This window comes from Coffea arabica, chromosome 7c (genome assembly GCF_036785885.1).
Source record: "Coffea arabica cultivar ET-39 chromosome 7c, Coffea Arabica ET-39 HiFi, whole genome shotgun sequence".
NCBI classification, from domain to species: domain Eukaryota; kingdom Viridiplantae; phylum Streptophyta; class Magnoliopsida; order Gentianales; family Rubiaceae; genus Coffea; species Coffea arabica.
The window spans coordinates 38,480,430-38,501,400 of NC_092322.1; the positions used below are offsets into that span (position 1 = coordinate 38,480,430).

The window sequence follows — 20,971 nt, forward strand, 5'->3', positions numbered from 1 at the left end:
TTTTTGGATTTTAAAATTTTTTGGGAAGATATTTGGGCCCAATGGGTACCCAAGTATTTCCCAATATTTCTCATCAATTAATGGGTACAATTGGAATATGTCCCATTTTAAACCCAATATCAAATTACAATACTCATTCCGCCCAAAGTTCCTTTGGGGCATGGGTAGCCAATTGAGACTTGGGACAAATTGCCACCTCTAATTAGTTCCTTGTTAACTAAGACCAATTGAATCAAAAAAATGATTGGACAAAGAGCACTATTTAGATAGGTATAAAGTCATAATAGTTGAAGATATTTCAAGTATTTTGCATCAGTCGCAAATTTATGATGCACACATCCAATATTATTCTATTTTTTTTATACTTTCTATCTTTCACTTTTCTTGGAATTCAGGCTTAATAGAAAAATTTTGTTTTTCTTGTCCAATTGCCTCCCTGGTGAAAGCTTTGGTTTTGAGTTTACGTTTGAAATGAAGATTATTTGAAACAATTCGTTTTTTACTATAATTATTTTCTGATATGATATTTGTAAAGTAAAATATGGCTAAAAATATAAAAATACAGTAGAGAAACATGTTTAGAGGATCTCCAAAAAGAAAAAATTTTAAATACTTTCTAAGTTTCTATCCAAACAATGTTTGTGAAAGATGCACAATAGACGGGAAGATGATCTACATCTATATCATGTATAAAATGAGAGGAAGGGGATTGGGATAAACATCTTTTGTCACATTTTAAACTTATTTTTTTCTTATTCTTACAAAAACTAAGTTTATCCTAATTAGCCAATTATATATAACTAACATAATTTTCAGTGCAACTATCAATAGGCATAATTACCAAAATAACTATTAATTCAATAAAGAAAAATTCATAAAAAGTAATTTATTCTTCAATTACACACACATGGGCGTGTGCTTGACACTTGTTAAGATAACTATTGTTGTGTCTTCACTCAATCAACCTATCCTGGAAAAGAAATAAAATTAGTAGTTCTCACATTTACGTGGCTTTTAGTTACCGTTTAGTTTTGAGGTTAAGTCAAAAGAAAATGACCTAATCTTAAGCATAAGTTATGTATACAGCCTTTTGAGTTGAATAAAAAAAATGGAATTGTCAAAAAATACACTATTATAAAGTTGAGAATGTGATCTAAAGAGCAAATAGTTTAGTGACAAAAAAAAAAAAATACTCCCTCTATTAAACTTTGATAATCTTGTTTTTTTTTTCATTCGTTCTAAATTATAGTTTACCTTCCAATTTAAGAATATAGTTATTTTTAATTTCTTCAAAATATCCTTATTTAATATACTTCGTCACTTGTAAATATAGTCTATCTTATTTAATACAGTCAACTTTTTTACTAGTAATTACTTTGATATATGTCATGAATGGTGCAATATATCATCATTATTGTTATTGTAATTAATATAAAAGTATAGTGATTGGTGATAGTTCTAATATTGATGTATGGGTATTAGGAAATATTGGACTAGATTTAATTTTTCAATAAAATTAACTAATTCTTCTTAAATTATGTGCTAAAAAGACCAAGACTATCAAAGTTGGACGGATTGGATATGGCAGCAATAATTTAGTGCCCATCAAGGATATTTCTCCTTTTAATTTTCAGTTATATTATATTTGTTTGTTTCCAGCAGCGTGGACCTACAATTATTAAATGATAGTAGGATAAATTAAGATAATGAGAATTGCTCAATTGCCAAGTGCAACTCGGTAAGTCGGTGTGGAAAGAGGAAAGTGCAAACACACGGTTGAAGCTTCCATTTGTATCAAGCTTTCAAAATTTTCACTTAACCCCACAACACTTTTTAGGATCCTAATTTTCTCCTCAATGGAGTCCAAAATGATAAATTGGCGCCATAGATTTAACTGTAGCACATAATAACGTCCTAAATAAATTTCAAACATCTTAAAAAAATTCTCAAAAATAAATTTAAAGTTATTCCACCAATGGAAGAAAGTCTTGAAATTTAGGGGATTATAAATAGGGTCGTTCGACTTCTCAAAATAAATTAACCTCTGTCTTTTGTTTCCTTTAGCTCTTTTATCACATTAAATCTAATACTTTTTGTTTTCATTTTCTCTTAGCACATTTTCAAAATGATTTAAATCTTTTTTCCTCTCTCTTTATCCTTTTGCTTTTACTCCAATGGCTTTTTTTTTTTTTTTAAAAAAAATTTACTGAATATAAGTCATTTCAGTTGATCTACTTTAACATTGGCCTTCAATTGTTTCTATGCTACTGCATGTTCGAATTAACAATTCCAATGGATTTGAATTTGGAATTTACTCAAATTCACATGATGGGAAGACCATATTTTTAATTCCTTATAAGTCTATTTCTGTTCCTCTTCTTTTTTGGCACTACATTTTGTTAATCAAATAAAAGTAATTTATGAATTTGTTGCCATTGAAATTTTATCATTCAATATGATGTAATTTTGGATTGCACAAGAACCACAAGTAGGTGATTTGCAATAGTTTTTTATTTTTTTTGGAGGATATCTACCTTTTTATAAGTAGGTGATTAACTGGATGCAATTTTTAGTTTGTCTTTTGATAGTTATACAAGTTGAAAATACTTAACCAAGTGGTGCGGTATATGAAGGTTTATGCGATGCTTCTTTTTATTCTTTTTATGTTTCCAAAATTTGCTTATCCTTGATAACTTGATGTATTAAGCTATGCAAGAGCAAGAAAGAGTTTCTTCTGGCACCAGATTCATTGGACTTTTTTTTTTTTGGAATTGAAATCATATAAGGGGCAAATTTTTTTTTTCTAGATTTGCATTTTTTGGATTTCAAAAAAATATTTGTAAAAGATTACTATCAAATATGTCTTTAAATTTCTTCAATTTAACTAATTGAGCATTAACAAGTGAAAATCAATAACTACAAATTTCATGCTCTAGCTTTTTAGTTAATGCAACTTTCATGGTTCATTTGCCAACTTATAGAAGCAAAATTATTGTTTGAACCTTCTCAGATAAATACGTATAGCTTTATCTTTTTTGTTCATGTTACTACAAGACTATAATGTCCAAATTTAGAAATAATATATTTCAAACTGCAACTCTTTGCAATTGTGATTTTTTTCCTTGTTAATTGAGCATTGAATCATTAGATCATTGCACCTCTTCAATTTGTCTCCACACGGATAGGATTCGCCCAACTTAATTTGTGATTAAGCTTGTAGGATAGGAAAATGAGGAAATAAAATATGACTTTCTTGAATTCCTTGAATTGGAGAATGGATGAGATTGATTTATAATTATTAAATTATAAGGACAAATATATTATTTCTTTAATTTTGTAAATTAGAGGATGAACATTCTAAATCTTTCGTTACAGAAATATTTTAGTTGTCCAAAAATAATATTTTAGAAGAAGAAGATAATTTGGAAAACAAAGAGAGAGAAGAAAAAAGAAAAATAAAATCAGCATAATAGAGAGGAGTTTTGTTTTGAAGAAAGTTAAGTGACACAAACAAAAGGTTAAGGGGTAAACTTGAGAATTAGAACATACCTTTGGGGGATAAATTATAATTAACCCAAACAGTAATTAGCAAAGTAATTACGACAACTATGTGGTCACCAACCAGATAAAATTCAAAAAATCTCTGTCCAACAAATTTTCGATTTGTGCAAAGGATAGTAGCTTCTTAAATTAATAGCAAATCTATAAAAGATTAGTCCATGGTGATTAAGTGCATATTTAGACCTCCCACTTACAAAAAAAGAAAAAGAAAAAGAAAGTGCTTAGTTTTTGCCTCAATAGCATTTTGTCCTAATCGTCAATTGAAGTTACCATCTTTGGTCCCTTGCACCGGATAAGTAGAAGACTATGTGGCTTGAGATTGTGAAGGGAAAATTCCCTGTGGCAAATAGAGTTAACCATACAATATAGATGGCCATACCGGGCTTAATTGTATCCCCTAACGGCCTTAATTGTATAATCAACAAGTTAAAGCTAGAGAAATACAACACTTCAATTATCTTCTTGAATGTGTTAAGCCCTAGCAGTAAAGCAAATAGAGTTAAAAGGGTTGTCCTATATTCTTCCAATCTGCACTAAAATGTTAAAATGATTTCTTAACTAGTTTTTCCTTTGAATGAATCTTAATGGAGCAGTACACAGAATACCTTAAAGGATACATTATCACATTTTTCTATCAATCTAGTTTTACTCCTTTGATTTCCACTCTTACTAGAACATCACTGTACTATCAAACTAGAAGAGACATTTTTTGCATCTGGAAAATGTTGATACAAAAGCATATGTCAGACTGTCACTTGATTACAAACATTCAACAAGAAATTTGCTTTCTGCTATGGCATCAACCAATCAAAAACTAAAGCAATATAACATGGCCACTGCTGGATCTAGTACTACTAATTTTGGCACTAAAAAATAATTCCTGCAGGTAGTTATAGTCCTAAAGATACTAGTAGTACTCAAAACAAATCCAGCCACAAAACATTGCCATTTACACGAGTAGAACCAGACAACTTAGATGCATGCTTTTCAATTTCTTCTGTATATAGTGATGATGAAAGTTCGAGAGCCCCTGATCAGTTCGAATACACAAACATCTCCAACCACTAGGTTGTTATCCAGCACAAACTTCTCCCAACCTTGTGTAATTTTTGCATTGTTTGCATAAATAAAACACATGACAGGCCATGTTTTTATCCCCTCTGAGACACGAAGGTCCAAATTGCAGTGTTTGTCTTTGGTCAGATGCTTCAAGGCAAAGCTCAGTCGAAGGCTCTGCAAAACAGAGAAACGTAGGTCAATAGTAGCGTCCACTAAATGCGGCAAGCCATTAGGGAGTTTACTAGAGGAGCTAAAGCATGATAGCTCGCTAAATTACCAAAGCGCATCTGCTAGTAACATAGGATGGTTGCATGAAACGAATGAAGAAGGGATTCTCAGATGTGAAAGCCTCTGCTCTTTGGTATGACGAAAACTTGTCTTTGTCGAGCACAGTTTTAATTTTGGGATTGGAAGACTGAGTACTGAGCGTTGTTTTAAAGCTTTCTTCTGCAGACAAATCAAGCTAATTAACATTGACATCAACATTAATCAAACTAGATCATTAGTATATCATTAAGAAAGTACAATGAAAAAAGTAGTTTACTTGTAGTGGCTCTCTGAGATGGATTGACATTTGCATCCAACTTTTCAACATTGTCCTTCTTTATGCAAGCAGAAGCTTTTTCTTCGCCAATCCGAGCTGACTTTCCCCCCTGTTTGGCATGGCATGCTGCAGCTGGAATCTCCTCCAAGATTTCAATGGAATCATCATCAGATGCTTTTTGCATTTCATCAGAATTCCGCATTGGGCTTGGTCTCCTCCTCCTTGGCAGCCGGCCCTCATTACCATGTATAACTCCGCTGTCCTGAGTGGCTTCTAAAGGATACTCAATTTCTGAAGCAGTTAGATCGAATATTATAACATTGAAGAGGGATTTCTCATCGTATCTGAACACCACGAAATAGCATTGCTCAATGGAATAATACTCTGCAAAATCCTTCCACCCTTTATCCAGCCAAGTCCCGGCATCAGTCTGAAGCAAGTCTACTGGCCATGAAGCTCCATTAGGAACCTTCAACCACACAACCTTCTCCAAACTATCTCCATATTTTCTCATAAATGCAGTTGGAATTTTCTAATATTTCCAATCATCAGCAACAGAAATTATTACAAGTTAATATCAGTAAAAGATTATAGTGTACTATTAGACCAGCAATAGCTACTTACTATGCCTTGGTCCACAGGAGAAAACACAACTTTGAAGAAATGTGGAGACTTCTTGGCCTGATGATTGAGGGTCTGGTGGTATGATCTCTTGTTGCATCTTTGGTTGGTTTCCATGTATAGATAGATGCCTTCTGATTCCTCAGTATTTTTTTCCGGCAAGACTGGAAATGGGAAGATGAATCGCAGGCTAGTTGGCCAGGTTTTCTTCAAGACTAGAGTAGTAATATTCTTACTAAATTCCGGAGGGGATCGAGGCCAATGAATTACGAAGGACCATAAATATTAGTAGCAGGGGGTAGCTCAACTGCCCATTTGTAATTGAAGGGAAGGCAGTAAATGGAACGCCACCTGCCATTTCCTAAGTAAAGTTTCTTAGATTTTCGTAATTTTGAGTTTAGGAGTAATTAAATCTATGGATTTTGTTTTTTACTTGCTAAATGCTGTTAGCACCAAAAAAAGGCAAAAAATCAAATAGCAGACGCATGTTTGACACATATAACAAATGTAGGAGAAGAGAAATTTAATAACCACAAACACATAAAGTACCTCCAATTCTCATATTGAGACTAGCACAAACTTTAGATAGAATTATCTTTACAAATACCAAGACTCTCACTAAATTCCTACATTTGAAATTTGAGTTTAGGAGTAATTAAATCTATGGATTTTTTTTCCTTACTAAATTCTGTTAGCACAAAAAAAAAAAAGAAAAGAAAAAAAATCTTATAGTGGAAGCATATTTTTTGATACAGAAAATGTAGGCGAAGAGAAGTTTAATAATCACAAACACATAAAACACATCTAATTCTGATATTGAGACTAGCATAAACTCTAGATAGACTTATCTTTACAAATACCAAAACTCTCACTAGTCCTTCATAATTTTCTTCACCGTTCTCAACTGAAAACAATAATTAGACACTTCATATAGTAGCATGCAAGAGTTGAAATTAGGAAACAATTATGACAAGAAACAACTAAATAATTACTCTATACCTTAACTAAATAAACTATTGAAATTGAACTATATTTGAGCTTCTAATTTAGAAATAGAAAACAATTACGAAGTTTGGTTTAGTTATACCATCAAATTTACCAAATCACAGTTCAGGTGTAATATTGTGCTTTAGATGATTTAGATACTTATTTTACGCTGTAACATTGTATAAAATGTGAATTTAATGCTAATGGCAGTCTTACATGTATGCTCCTTCCTACGTTTGTGCTTCATTAGTTCCTTGTCAAATCTGACCTATTAAACCCAAAAATGATTGGACAAAGAGCACTATTTAGAGAGGTATAAAGTCTTAATAGTTGAAGTGCTAGCACTGTCAACAATCACCGGTCGAAATTTTTAGTGTGTTGCATCAGTTGCAAAATTTTAATGCACACATCCGATATCATTCTATTTCTTATATTCCTATATTTTCACCTTCTCCTGGAAATCGGGCGAAATAGGAAAAAAAAAAAAATTTCTTGACCAATTGCCTTCCTGGTGAAAGCTGTTGGTTTGAGTCCACATTAGGAATGAAGATTATTTGAAACAGTTTTGCTTTTTGTTGTAATTATTTTCTGATATGATATTCATAAAGAAAAAATATTGCTAAAAATATAAAAGACAGTAGAGAAACATGTTTAGAGGATCTCCAGAAAGAAAAATTTCTAAATATTTTCCATCCAGTAAAAGTTCCTGAACGATGATGCACAATAGGCAGGAAGATCATCTATACTAATCTTTGACCACTTTTTAAACTTCTATTTTTATCATCATAAAAACTAAACTTTATCCTCACTAATCCAATGATAAATAACCAACATAATTTTCACTGTAACTACCAATAGGCATAACTATCAAGATAACTATCCATCAAATAAAAAAAAAATTTATTCTTAAATCGTACCCATATGGGCGTGCCATTAACACTAACTAAGAAAACTATTGTTGTGTCATGACTCAACCAACCTATTTTGGAAAAGAAGAAAATTTAGTAGTTCTCACGTTTACGTGGCTCTTAGTTTTGAGGTTAAGTCAAAAGAAGAAGACCTAAACTTAAGTATAAGTCGTGTATATAGCCCTCTGAGTCGAATCAAAAAGTGAAATTGTCAAAAAAAAAAAAAAAAAAACACTATCATCAAGTTGAGAGTGTGATCTGAAAAAGGAAATAGTCTAGTGACTAAAAGTATATGATATCAATAATGTAGTGCTGAAGGATATTTCCCCTTTTAATTCTCAGTCATATTATATTTATTTGTCTCTAGCGGCCCGGACCTCTAAAAATTAAATGATAATAGGATGAATTATGATAATGAGAATTGCTCACTTGCCAACTACAACTTGGCAAGTCTGTGTGAAAGAGGTCCAAAGTGCAGACAAACAGCTGAGACTTCCATTTGTATCGAGCTTTCAAATTTCACGCTTAACCCCACAACACTATTGAGGATTCTAATTATCTCCTCTGTAGAGCCCAAAATGATGGCTTGGGGCCATAAATTTAACTGTATCACATAATGACATTCTAAATAAATTTTAAACATCTCAAACAAATTCTCAAAAATAAAGTTAAAGTAACTACTCCAATGGGAGAAAGTTATAAAATTGAGGGGATTATAAATTGTGTTGTTAGACTTCTCAAAATAAATTAACTTCTGTCTTTTTTTTCCTTTATCTCTTTTATCACGTTAGATCTAATACACTTTTTTTTGTTTTTGTTTTCGCACGTTTTCAAATTGATTTAAATCTTTTTGCCTTTCTGTTTATCATTTTGCTTTTATTGCAATGACTTTTTTTTTGCCTATTTACAGAATGTAAGTCATTTTATTTGTTCTAATTTTATATTAGCCTTTAATTGTTTCTGTGCTATTGCATTTTGGGGTTACCAATTCTGTTGGATTTAAATTTGGAATTAACTCGAATCCACATGATGGAAGGCCTTTGTTTTAATTCGTTATAAGTCTATTTTCTTTTCCTCTTTTTCTTTTTTTTTTTTGGCACTCATTTTGTTAATCAAATAAAAGTAATTTATGAATTTGTTGCAATCGAAATTTTATCATTCAATATGATGTAATTTTGGATTGCACAGGAAACATTATTGGTTAATTCCACCTCAAGTTGTATAACTATGGGGCTTATTTACAACATATTCAACTTCTCAACTTGCCTTCCGCCTAAGCGTCCTTTTTTTTGGGCTTAGGTATCTATATTTTCTTTTTTGACAAAAGATACTTGAACTTAAAAATAATTGTCGGACACTTCACCTTCTTTCATCAGACAAAATATAGAAATAGAGTGTTAGAAACTATCGTTGGAGTGTAAATATCACTTGCTTTTATTAATGTATTAGACTGCATGATGAACAAGTGACTTCATGGCTTTGACACTTCGTAACTAAATCAACTTTAAGCATTAAACAATGAAGTAGGGAATGAGGATGTGACAAGTAGATTTTATTCTATTTTTATTTTTTAGTGTAAGCAGGAGGACTCGAACTTGAGACCTCTCACTTATGCTCCCTCCCCCGTACCATCCAACCCAATCCTCCCCGACAAGTAGATGGTTTACAGTAGTTTTTTTTTTCAATAATTATGGATATCTACTTTTTTTCACATGAAGGTGATTAGCTAGATGTACTTTTGAGCTCTTCTTTTGATAGTTTTACAAGTTGAAAAATACTTAACCAAGTGGTGGTGTATATGAAGGTTGATGCGATTTCTTTTATTCTTTTTATGTTTCCAAAATATGCATTGTACATCCTTGATAACTTAATGTATAAAGCAATTCAAGAGCAAGAAATGGTTTCTTCTGGCGCCACACTCATTTGACATTCTTTTTAAATTATACAAGGGGTAATTTTGATCAACAATTTTTGCAAGTGCACAAGGTTGATCGTAATATTAATTAACCTAAAGTATTCCAGGGATTGAATCCATAGAAATGAATTAATTTTGTCTACTTTAATTATTATGAAAAATAACAAAATGTAAATTCAAAGGGGTTGTAATTTCTAACTAAGGAGTAATTAAATCTTGGATATTAGTTTTTTTTTAATTTTTTTACTTATTACTAATATAAGTTTTGACATTGTACAAAATTTGAATAAACTGATAATGATGCTCTTAATGGTGTTCTTTTCTTAATTATTATTTCTTATTAAAACTTGTATACTGTGCTAGTTCCTTATTACTTCTGATTAAATCATTTTAAAAAATGTGGACAAAAAAATGCTATTTTGCCTAGTTAGTGAAATTTTTATTATGCTCATATAATACAAGTTGATATCTAATGATTCAAAAAATAAAAACTTTAGTATTTTGTGCATTTTAAAAAATGCTTTGAAATATACTCATATTTTTTAAATAACCATATAAGAGATGGACTTAACTTTCACAATATTATATTTCATGAATTATATTTTTTTGAAATAATTTTTACAACACATCATCCGAGTTATACATCAAATGCAATGATACATCGTTATATCTATACATTTATATTAATATAATAAAGTGACAAACTTTAATAAATTTAGTATCTCATATACAAAGATAAGAGTTCTAGTTGATATTTTTTGGTTCATTATCTTCAAATAAATTTGTACATTACTATTCATGATCAAATTTGTTATGCATAGTTTTTCCAAATTTATATCTTTGCAATGGACTTTTAAAATAATTCATATATTATACACATTCAATATTTTTTAAACTATGCAATTTAGATAGATTAAAATTTTAAAAGTTTAAGAATTAATACTATCTACGAACGCTGGTTAAGATTTTTTTACACTAGTAATTTTAGATATATACCATATGTGCATGATTTGAATTTCATATTTGAATTCATATTATTTAACATGATCTAAACCTGTTAGTGTGGAAAAAATTATGCACAGATAGCAAATAAAAAAGTTATCCTTTCTTTATACCACACACTTAACTTTATTATTTTTTAAAAAAATTCCATTTTTTCACATTTTCCTAGAATTCAAACTAATAGGAAAACTATTTTCTTCTTGTCTAGTTGCCTCCTTGGCAAAAAGATGTTAGATATCGAGTGTGTTTATGATTATTTGATTTTTTTATTTAGAAGTGTACATTTTTCTATTTGGGGGATTTGCTCATATGATGTTAATGACATAAAAAGAGAGTTGAATAAAGTGGTTAGAGAATCTCTGAAAAAGAATTCCACATTAGTCATATCCAAACAATCGTTTGGAAAGATTATTAGCATAACTATAGTTGTCTCATGATTCAAAAAAATTTTGGTAGTTCTCACCATGCAAACAATGAGACTCTAGGAAAGGGTTGATTTGAATGGTAAGGTGAAAGAGATAGTCAATAGAAGGCTCTTGATAATTGTTTAAAAAAAAGTTAAAAAATAACAAGCAACGAGGCTCTTAATAATTGTTCAATTTCGAGGTTAAGAAAAAAAAAACAACCTAATCTAGGTATAAGCTATGATGTAGCTGTTAGACTTGACTCTAGAATTTAATGGAATTGCCAAAAAAATACTAGTATAAAAATTGAGGACAGAATGACAATAAATAGTATCAATCGCACCCAAAAAAAAAAAAAAATTTTCCCCGAACCTGCTCAAAAATCATAGAACAGACCAACAAGGTACATTAATGTCCTACTATAAAATTGATGGTAAGATGAAGTTGGATGATTTTATTACAATGGTTGGCAAGGCAGCAGGTTCTATCCTTCTAAACATTGGGCAAGATATTGAAGGCCCTTACTCATTCATGAACTAAATTTTTTGTTTGAAAAAACATAATGATAAAAACAAAAAAAACAAAATCTTTTGTACCTTTTCTTTATCCTTTGATCTTGAAAACCATGTGCGGAATCAAGGAAAAGGATTTAACTAGTATACACTAGAGTTTAGTGTAGCATCCAATTAACTATTTCCAACAACAATCATTATGAAGCAATAGAATAGGAGAATGCAGGGGATAAAGCAGGCCAGTTCTTGATTGATAGTTAAAAAGTTAAAATTATCTAAAGAGTATGATACTTGCTACCGAATAACTAACTACACTAAACGAGCAAACAAATTGATGACAGAGATATCTCATTACTTGTTTTTGCTTCCTTTGTCCTTGTAGTTTCTTTCTTTATTCAAAACAGCCTATGGTCTCATTTCAACAATAATCATGTAAACACTGGGGAACAATTGATACTCCAGTGGAAACAGGTGGACAAATAAAGAGCTCATATCTCTGCCTGTTGAAGATTCCCAATGGCTTGATTGTGTTGAAGATTGCCAAAAATTATGACTTGATTGTCCCAAAATTATGGCTTGAAGATTCCCAACAATTATGGCCTGATTGTGTTGAAGATTGCCAAAATTATGACTTGATTGTCCCAAAATTATGGCTTTATCATAGTTTATTATTGCTTCTTACCTTGTACAATTGTATTTTGTATCTAGCTAGAATTGTAGCTTAGTTCATAGCTCTAGTTTAGGCAAGTTTTGTATTATAAATTCATTCTCAAGCATTGTACAGAGATTATGGAAATCATAATACAAGAAATTTTCCTTAAGTTTGATTGTCATTTTTACATGGTATCAGAGCAGGTCTGATACTAATCTTTCCCAAGGTTTCCCTCATCATGTCAATAGCAAATTGCTTCAGTTAGGGAACTCTCTCGATAATGAACCTTTTTCAAGATCCAACATCACCATATTTTCTCACATCGGCTGATTACACTAATTCTTCCCTTGTGGCCGTGCTGCTTGATGGAGATAACTATCAGAGATCGAGAAGGGCGATGTTGAACGTGCTCTGGGCTAAAAACAAGCTCGGATTCATAAATGGAGTTTTGAAGAAGCCAACAGACAACCCTCAAGAAGAACTCGCTTGGAGCAAGTGCGATGGTCTGGTAATTTCTTGGTTGACTAACTCTATCAATTCTATTTTATATGATTCTATTGTCTACCATGAAACTGCTCTTGATCTGTGGAAAGGTTTGGACATTCAAATGAGCCATGCATTCATGAACTCCGTCGTGAGATTGTGACAATGACCCAAGGAGCAACCAGTGTGTCATCTTTCTTTACCTGCCTAAAAGGTGCATGGGATGAACTTAATTCGCATATGACAATTCCAAAGTGTACTTGTGATGCAGCAACGGCATGGCAGGCTGAGAGAGATAAAGAAAAAGTTCATCAATTCCTTATGGGTTTGAACGACAGTTTCAAAACACTTCATTCTCAGATCTTGGCTATGGAGCCTCTCCCCACCTTGAATAGAATCTATTCAATGGTTGTAACAGAGGAGAAACAGTTGAGTATCACTCAGCCCAAAGAGATGGAATCAGCTGGTTCCTTGGTTGTTCAAAATCAACCTAATGTTATTGCTGGCCATTTTCAACCCAATACTCCTACCAACCATAGCAAAGGAAGTCGACCAAGGCCCCGATGCGATCATTGTCATAAAAATGAACACACAATAGATCGTTGTTGGGAACTGATTGGGCATCCAACCAATTGGCAGTCGAAAAGGAAGACTAAGACTAATCTCACTACTGCCAACCTTTGCTGAGAGGAAACTTCCTCTGACTATAAGCAGCAAGGACTCAACGAAGTGCCATCGCAGACACCAGTTTTCACCCCAAAGCAGTATCAGTAGATTTTGAATCTTTTGAATCATGAAAAGAATCCTAGTTTGGCAAATTTTGCAGGTAGCACGCACTCCTCTCTTAATTGTGTTGAAACATCTTCCTGGCTTTTAGATTCAGGTGCAACTGACCATTTTTCCAATCAGAAAAGTTCCTTGCAGGATCTCCATCCAATACCCAATAAACCTATTTAAATTGTAGATGGAACCATAAGAAATATTAATGAAGAAGGAGCCTATAGTTTTTCAGATCAACTTAAGATTTCTAAAATACTATTTGCTCCAGATTTTCAGTGTAACCTCGCTTCTGTTAGCAAACTGACTCGAGAACATAATTGTTCTATTTCCTTTTTCCCTGACTTTTGCCTTATGCAGGACCTTTTCTCGAAGAAGCTGATTGGAGCGGGTAGGCAATGAGGTGGACTATTATTATCTTCAAAAGGGTAATCATCAACGTACGACGTGTGCAGCTGCGAGTTTAATGGAATTGTGGCATCAACGTCTTGGTCATCCCTCTCAGGATCATTTTTTAAACATTCCCAGTTTATCCCATTTACAATTTAAGAGTGATTGTCCTATTTGCCCTAGAGCGAAAGGCTCATGACATCCCTTTGGTCCTAGTAATAAAAGATCTGCATTTGTTTTTGATTTGGTGCATATAGATGTTTGGAGTCCATATCACACACCATCGTCAAGTGGTGCACAATACTTTCTTACCATCGTTGATGATTTTTCTAGATCTGTGTGGACTTTTTTAATGAAACATAAAAGTGATGTTTCACAAATTTTTATGAATTTTTATAATTTTGTTTTGACCCAATTTGGTGCTAAAATAAAAGGTGTTTGAAGTGACAATGCTCATGAATTAGTCGAAGGGACTTTAAAATCCTTTTACAATGAAAAAGGAATTTTTAATCAAACTTCTTGTGCCGGTACTCCACAACAGAATGGCATTGTGGAAAGAAAACATAGAGATATTTTAAATATTGCTCAAGCACTACACTTCCAGGCCTATCTGCCCTTAAAGTTTTGGGGAGAATGTGTTCTCACTGCAACATATCTTATTAATCGACTTCCCACTAGAGCTTTAGGCGGTAAAACCCCTCATGAGCTTTTGTTTAATAAAACACCATCCTATGATCACTTGCGTGTTTTTTGTTGTCTTTGTTTTGCCATCAATCCAATGCATTCAAAGGATAAATTTCAACATAAAACTCGTACTTATGTGTTTGTTGGGTATCCTTCAGGACAAAAGGGGTACAAAGTTTATGACTTGGAAACTCAAAAGTTTTTTGTATCCCGTGATGTGAATTTTTATGAAAATATTTTTCCTTTCCAAAAACCTTCATCTGAGTTTTTTAATGAAAAATCTTTGCCTCAAACAACTCAATTTCCTGAGTCAGATGAGTTTTTTCATGAATTACTTGTTGAGTCTTTTAATTCCCCTAGTAATCCCAACGATTCTCTTGAATTGCCCAGTTCTACACCAAGTACCAAAAATGACCAACTCCATGGAACTTCGCGGAATCGCTGTCCACCAGCATACTTGAAGGATTATCATTACAGTCTTCTTGGTGGGTCAACTCACTCCAACTCTGTTTCCTCAACCAAACAATTCCCTATCTCTTCACACATTATTGATCTTGCCTTTTCACTACAGCATCAAACTTTTCTTGCAGCAATATTAGCCGATCAGGAGCCTTCATCTTACTCAGAGGCTCAAAATAATGCAAAATAGGTATCTGCTATGAAGGAAGAATTAGCTGCTCAAGAGGCTCAAAATAATGCAAAATAGGTATCTGCTATGAAGGAAGAATTAGCTGCTCAAGAGGCAAATCATACATGGGACCTTCAACCTCTACCAGATGGGAAACAGCCTATTGGATGTCGTTGGTCTATAAGGTGAAGCATAAATCTGATGGATCAGTAGAACGTTACAAAGCTAGGCTTGTAGCCAAGGGCTATACGCAGATTGAGGGGTTAGACTACAAAGAAACTTTTTCTCCAGTAGCAAAATTAACCACTATTCGATGTTTACTTGCTATTGCAGCATCTAAGCAGTGGGAATTACATCAGCTGGGTGTCCATAATGCCTTTCTCCATGGTGACCTTCATGAGGAGATCTATATGCTTCCATCACCCGGATACCTTCAACTAGGGGATACTCGTGTTTGTCGTCTCAATAAATCTCTCTATGGGCTCAAACAAGCTTTAGGAGAATGGTTTTCTAAATTATCATCAGCCCTTAAGACCTACGGCTTTGTACAATCCCGAGCCGATTTATCCTTATTTATTTGGCAGTCTAACAATATGTTTCTTGCTGTCCTAGTATATGTTGATGACATGGTTATTGCAGGGAATGACTCAACTCAGTGTAGTCGTCTGAAACAATTTATGGCAACCCAATTCCATCTCAAAGATCTTGAATGTCTCAAGTATTTTCTTGGTCTTGAAGTAGCTCACAGTCCAAAGGGCATTTTTCTTAGTCAACGAAAGTATGCTCTGGATATTCTTGTTGATGCAAGGTTGTTAGATGCCAAACCGAGTACAACGCCCATGCAATAGCAGCACCATTTGGGAACATCTACCAGTTCCTCACTTCATGATCCTACTCCTTTTCGACGTCTAATTGGTCGATTGCTCTATCTAACAATCACTCGACCTGACATCACCTATGCAGTTAATTTGTTGAGTCAATTTATGCAGGCGCCCACTACAGAGCTCCAACAAGCTGCCTTTCGAATCCTGCGATACATTAAGGGTGCCCCCCAGGCCAAGGGTTATTCTTTTCTCGAGAGAATAGTTTCCAGTTACGAGGGTATTGTGATGCAGATTGGGGAGCTTGCCCTATCACTCGAAAGTCAACAACAGGATACTTTATGACACTTGGTGATACGCCTATTTCTTGGAAAACCAAGAAGCAGCCCACCATGAGTCGATCTTAGGCAAAAGTAGAGTATAGAGCCATGGCTTCCGCTACCAGTGAACTTATCTGGTTACGTACTTTGTTACGTGACTTTACAGTTGATCACTCTCAACCGATGCAGTTGTTCTGTGATAATCAAGCTGCTATGCATATTGCTTCTAATCTGGTTTATCATGAAAAAACAAAGCATATTGAAATTGATTGTCATTTTGTCCGAGAACACATTGAATCAAAGGCAATTGAGACAACCTACATTCCTTCGGTGATTCAACCAGCAAATATCTTTACTAAAGCCTTGAGTGATAATCAGTTTCATCGATCACTATCCAAGTTGGGTGTTTCATCCTTACACACTCCAACTTGAGGGGGGCTATTGAAGATTACCAACAATTATGGCTTGATTGTGTTGAAGATTGCCAAAAATTATGACTTGATTGTCCCAAAATTATGGTTTGAAGATTCCCAACAATTATGGCCTGATTGTGTTGAAGATTGCCAAAATTATGACTTGATTGTCCCAAAATTATGACTTAATCATAGTCTATTATTGTTTCTTACCTTGTACAATTGTATTTTGTATCTAGCTAGAATTGTAGCTTAGTTCATAGCTCTAGTTTAGGCAAGTTTTGTATTATAAATTCTTTCTCAAGCATTGTACAGAGATTATGGAAATCATAATACAAGAAAATTTCCTTAGGTCTGATTGTCATTTTTACACTGCCAAAAGAGGGAAACCAAAAAAGGAAAAAGAAAAAAAAAGAAACAAAACAGTACACATTTCTCACACCCCACATATTCCAAAGCTTAAGAAACAACTGTCATAGAGCACAAACAAGTGAGATATACATTTAAGCTCACCAAATCAATTGATTTGCTTAGAAGCCCTGCCCTTACTTCACAGTTCACTCCAAAAAAAAAAAAAAACAAAAAAGAAAAAAACAAAACAAAGAAAAAAGGAAAAAGATAGTCACTAGTACTCCAATTCCATACCTTTCCCTATATACTGTATTGTAGGACTCGATAAAACACCACACATGAAAAAAGTATAACAATAATCGTTTATGTGTAGTGGATGCTATCCAAGGAAACAAAAATTAATGGTCTTTGAAAACATAAAAAAGTAGTAAATGATATACTCCCGATCGATTAAACAGACTAAATATATTCAAACATTGGATTTTAAATTTAAAACCGGCTGAATCGATGACTGATAAACAAATTAGACTATGAAAAATTAAAAGATTGAAAGAGGCAACACACACCATAAACAAACGAGTAAAGAAATCAAGTGAAACTAGTGCATATTTTTGTTGGAAAGAAACATTTAATATCAACATGAAACTGACAACAAAAAATAATATTCACGAGAATTCCAACTCAAAACTCGTAGTGATAATAAAAATTGTTATACTGAACCAAAACTAGACAAAAGAAAATCAAAACTAAGGATAGAATATGGAAAACATAACAAGAGAAGGAGAAGAGAGGTAGCATGGAGTAAGAGGAAAACTCACGAGAACAAAACCGAATAAGAATCCAAAACCCAAAAGCTAAACAAGCCTTGCGCGATCCCAACTGAAAAATGTACCACAACAATGGCCTTGACAAGAGTCCGAAGAATTTGAAGTGGAAAAATGAGGAGAGAAAAGGCTGAAGTGCATAGTGAGCAGTGAACATCCCTTCAGCAGAGGATGCATGGCTGGGAACACACGGAAAGAAAATGGAACATCATTCCGTAGGTTAAGCAAGAACGACGACATATCGGTTGCCAATCGACTGTTACACATATTTTAGTATATAAAAGTATCTAAAATTTTTGAAAAAATTATTAAAAATAGAAAATGCCATAACAAGCACAATTATCAAATTAAATTTGCTAAATACCTATATTAATAGAACTAGTTAATAATTATTTAAATTAAGTGATACTATTAGCACATCACTGAAAACAATACTTGAACCTTGAATGGACTTTGCTTAAGTACATTTTATGCCTGATATTGATGATAAACTGTCCAAAAGTCTGGGGGCGAACAAGCTCTTGCAAAGGATAATGTTACAACCAATTGTTGGGCCAAGTCTCATTTGGGTCCTGACAAGCTTATTTTTTTTTCTTTTTTTTTCCCTTTTTTTCTGTTCTCTCTCTCTCTCTCTTAGGCTGAACAAATCAGCCTTAGAACAAAATGAAACACACTGTAACCAAAAAAGAAAAAGGAAATCACTTTCTCTGTGGCAGCTTTCGCTGTTCTTTAGCTTCCCCACTCCACGGTCTCCACCCACTTTCCTCTGTAACTGAAACCAGAAAAATAGAAATGATGAGCTTTCTCTTCGTCCAAGAAAATCACAGCCTCTATAAATCGAGCTTCTGATTTGCAATTTACATCGTTAACAAATGGGATAATTTCAGAAACCTCGCATGAGGTTTTTGACTATTTCACTGAGCTCCTCTAGGTTTTAAAAATTATACTAACCTTTCCTAAGGTTAATTATTTTATAACATTTAGATCCAATCGATAATTAAAAAGTAATATTAGGAGAGAGACGATAATATGATTCCATTATTGTCCCTCATCTACTACATTATTTAATTAATTTAATATCAACCAACATATTAAAGAAAAAGACTAAAATTTGTTATTTATTATTAGGGATCAAATCACAGATAGTATAAAAAAATAGTATATCATGTTATATTTTTCATTTAATACAAGATCTAAAGTACTCTTTTCAATTATATCCCCATTATCAAACATGACCAACACCAAATAATCAAAAAATTTGCAAACCAAAATATTACAGAGAACAAACTTTAACATTATAAATGTTTTTGTCAACATATTAAGATTAGTTGCTAAGATTTTTATGGTATAAAATTCACTCTTTGTAATATTTTGATGATAGATTTTTTTGATTATTTGTTATTGATCATATTTAACGATGAGTTTGTAATTAAAAAGAGTAATTTAGATCTTATATTAAATAAAATATATAGAATGATATACTATTTTTGATACCATATGTGATTTAATCTCTAATGATAAACAACAATTTCTAATAGTCAGAAACTTCAGGGGTTTCTGAAATTATCCCTTAACATATTGAAGCCTGGTGAAAGAGATATGATTTTGAATGCATTCAAACAAATTGGTTTCATTGTGCTTGTTTTAACTTATTCCTTGTGCTGATGAGTTCCCTTCAATGTGGGATGATTGATAATCTTAACCCATGATTCATTTCCGGAATTAACTCATATAGTATAGCCCGTCTCGCTGCGATTTCTCATTTCGCTAAGTCGATTTGGCAAATGTCGGCCGAGTCTCGACGAGTTGGATCTGCTATAGGTTGATTGATGATTCGGGTGTCAGTATCCTATCGCCCTCTCTTGTTCCGATTATAACTCAGCTGAGTGAAATCGGTATTTGGCGGTACAGCGAACCATTCGCCACATGGCCTCCACCATTCTTGACTTTCTACGATGACAGAAGAGCAAAGTTCAATTTGTTGCTATTGATAGTGTTTTTGTAGATCTTCTTTGTATTTGTTGCTGCTTCTCAAGTACCTGCCCTATTGAGACCTCCAGGACCGGCCTCCTGTCCTACATCATCCAGCCACCCATCCACTGGAATGATAACAATACTAAAATAATATGCAAATAGAATGATGATAGTGTTAGAAATATTTTATTTTCTTTATTTGGGGTGCTACTAATTATTCATTTTTATCAAAACTGGTTAAATAAGACCCACAAAGCCCATTGTAATGTGATCCACTAGTGTTTGGATCTAGGTCTATCTCAATCAAACTATCCGGATGTGGTATATTATATATGATGTAAACCCTGTATTTAGTAGGATTTCTTAATGGAAGGACCTAGTTTAGAAAATAGGGCTAGGTCTCTCTTTCCTATCTATACTACTATAGCCAATAAATATAGGCTGTTAGGAGTGGTTTCCCCATTGAGAGCCACCATACAGAAATTGGGCAAACTTCACTTTACCCCCCTGTGGTTTAGCATTTTTTCACATAACCTCCCTGTGGTTTCAAAAGCTATACATAACCCCCTCATGATTTGGATTAAAGTGTCAAAGTAACGGAAATGATCACTCGTAACGGCGTCACCTAAAATGTCAAAAATACCCTTATGTAAGGTTGAAATTTATGTATTAACCAAGGGGGGTTATGTGTATATTTTGAAAATCATAAGGGGGTTATATGGTAAAGTATTAAACCATAAGGGGGTTATATGGTAAAATATAAAAATCATAGGGGGTTAATGTGTCATGTATTTATAAGGGTAATTTCGACATTTTTAGAAGTTCCGTTACGAGTGACTATTTCTGTTACTTCGACACTTTAATCCAAACCATGAGGGGGTTATGTATAGCTTTTGAAACCATAGGGGGGTTATGTGAAAAAACGCTAAACCACAGGGGGGTAAAGTGAAATTTACCCTACAGAAATTATAAAGAGAGAGGGAGCACCTAACCCAGATACGTGAACCTTAGCGCATCGCATGGATTCATTGAGTGGATCTGTGTCTTCTTCTCAATCTTGTCAAGATTCAATGGCTACAAGTAACAGTGCGTGTTTATGTTTATGTTTATGTTTATGTTTATGTTTATGTTTATTTTTCGT

The 20,971-nt window shown here is 33.2% G+C and overlaps 1 protein-coding gene across 1 annotated transcript; it reads right to left on the minus strand.

Annotated features, from left to right (window-relative positions):
- Window positions 1–4,284: 4,284 nt before the first annotated feature.
- Window positions 4,285–6,013, minus strand: LOC113697802 (B3 domain-containing transcription factor VRN1-like). Its single transcript, XM_027217389.2, has 4 exons — window positions 5,789–6,013; window positions 5,165–5,696; window positions 4,898–5,067; window positions 4,285–4,794 (listed from the first exon to the last, which is right to left on the minus strand). Exons 1-4 carry the CDS (start codon window positions 5,900–5,902, stop codon window positions 4,549–4,551), a joined length of 1,062 nt encoding a protein of 353 aa, XP_027073190.1. The 5' UTR covers window positions 5,903–6,013; the 3' UTR covers window positions 4,285–4,548.
- Window positions 6,014–20,971: the final 14,958 nt, after the last annotated feature.